Genomic DNA, 1197 nt, shown 5'->3' on the forward strand with positions numbered 1-1197 from the left:
GGCTTTGAACTTGTGAACCTACTACCTTAGTCTGAGCACTATAACAGGGACTACAAGGATGAGCCATCATGCCTGGTGATTACTATTATTATATTCATCTTTCCATTGTTAAATGTTCTTTTATTCCTATCTTTGATTTGTGAGCTTTAAATAATCTCTTTTGACTAAGCAGTAAAATGTGTGAAAGATAATTAAATCTTACCTACAGAAGGAAAAGGGAATAAAAAGCACAACTGAAACAGTCAATGAATGCTCAGGAGGCAACAGAACAGAAATATGACCACCTCCAAAAACCACATAAAAGAATAAGAGAAATTTTTTCCCTGATATCTTCCGAGAACACACTGCTACATGCATGGAGCCAAAGGAGAGAACTAGATATAAAGAAAAATCGTTACATAAGGGTAACATAACTGACAGCCTATACATGCGGAAAGTATTAGTGACTCTTCTAGATAGAACTTCTCCATTTACTACTTTATAAATATTAGTTTTGGGGGTAGAAACAGTAATACTTACCTCTTGCTCTTCTGACATTAGAGAACTCCTCACTTTCTCCACCTCGCTTCTCATGGTGTGGTGCTCCACTGTTATTTCTGCCATCTTCTCCTCCATGCTTTATTTCACCTTTTCCTTCAACTGCTACCACCTGCACAGTCCCACTACTGCCATTTCCAGGTGGTACTTGAACATCTTCAGGAAAACCAGAATTTTCCAATGGCTTGTCGGAATCATTCCTCACATAATATTGAAATGGTCCAGTGTTTGTCATAAAACTATCTGAAGACTACAAATTTAAAATTATATGTGGTCAAAAACTATAAATATAAGTTATATACACAAAGTTTTCATGGGAATAGAAATGTTTTTTCATGTTATTATTAGAAATATTCTTTTTCTTAAAGAACTTCTTGAATTTACATGTAGCTGCTTAAATGAAAGAAAAAATGGGATACAAGATATTTTATCCATGCATGAAGAACTGAGATATTTTGGTAGTGAATCAGTCTCATAAGTCAATCATTTATCAAAGATAGGTAAATCCCTATAAGGTGTGATCAAAAAAATACACTGAATATTTACATAACTTTTAATAGTCTATTACTGGGGCTGGTGAGATGGCTCAGTGGTCTAAAGCACCTACTTAGAACAAGCTTAGCAAAGCACAGGGACCGCAGTTCAATCCCCCAGCACCAC

General features: G+C 35.5%; 1 protein-coding gene across 1 annotated transcript in view; it reads right to left on the minus strand.

The window, feature by feature from the left end:
* Nucleotides 1–434: 434 nt before the first annotated feature.
* Nucleotides 435–1197, minus strand: part of Acbd5 (acyl-CoA binding domain containing 5) — a 71310-nt gene continuing 70547 nt past the window's right edge. The window contains exon 13 of the mRNA XM_023701980.1: nt 435–787. Within this exon, the coding sequence (XP_023557748.1) occupies nt 488–787 (300 nt within the window). The 3' untranslated portion in view covers nt 435–487. The remainder of the gene's footprint in view (nt 788–1197) is intronic.

This window comes from Octodon degus, unplaced genomic scaffold (assembly GCF_000260255.1).
Source record: "Octodon degus isolate 3935 unplaced genomic scaffold, OctDeg1.0 scaffold00145, whole genome shotgun sequence".
NCBI classification, from domain to species: domain Eukaryota; kingdom Metazoa; phylum Chordata; class Mammalia; order Rodentia; family Octodontidae; genus Octodon; species Octodon degus.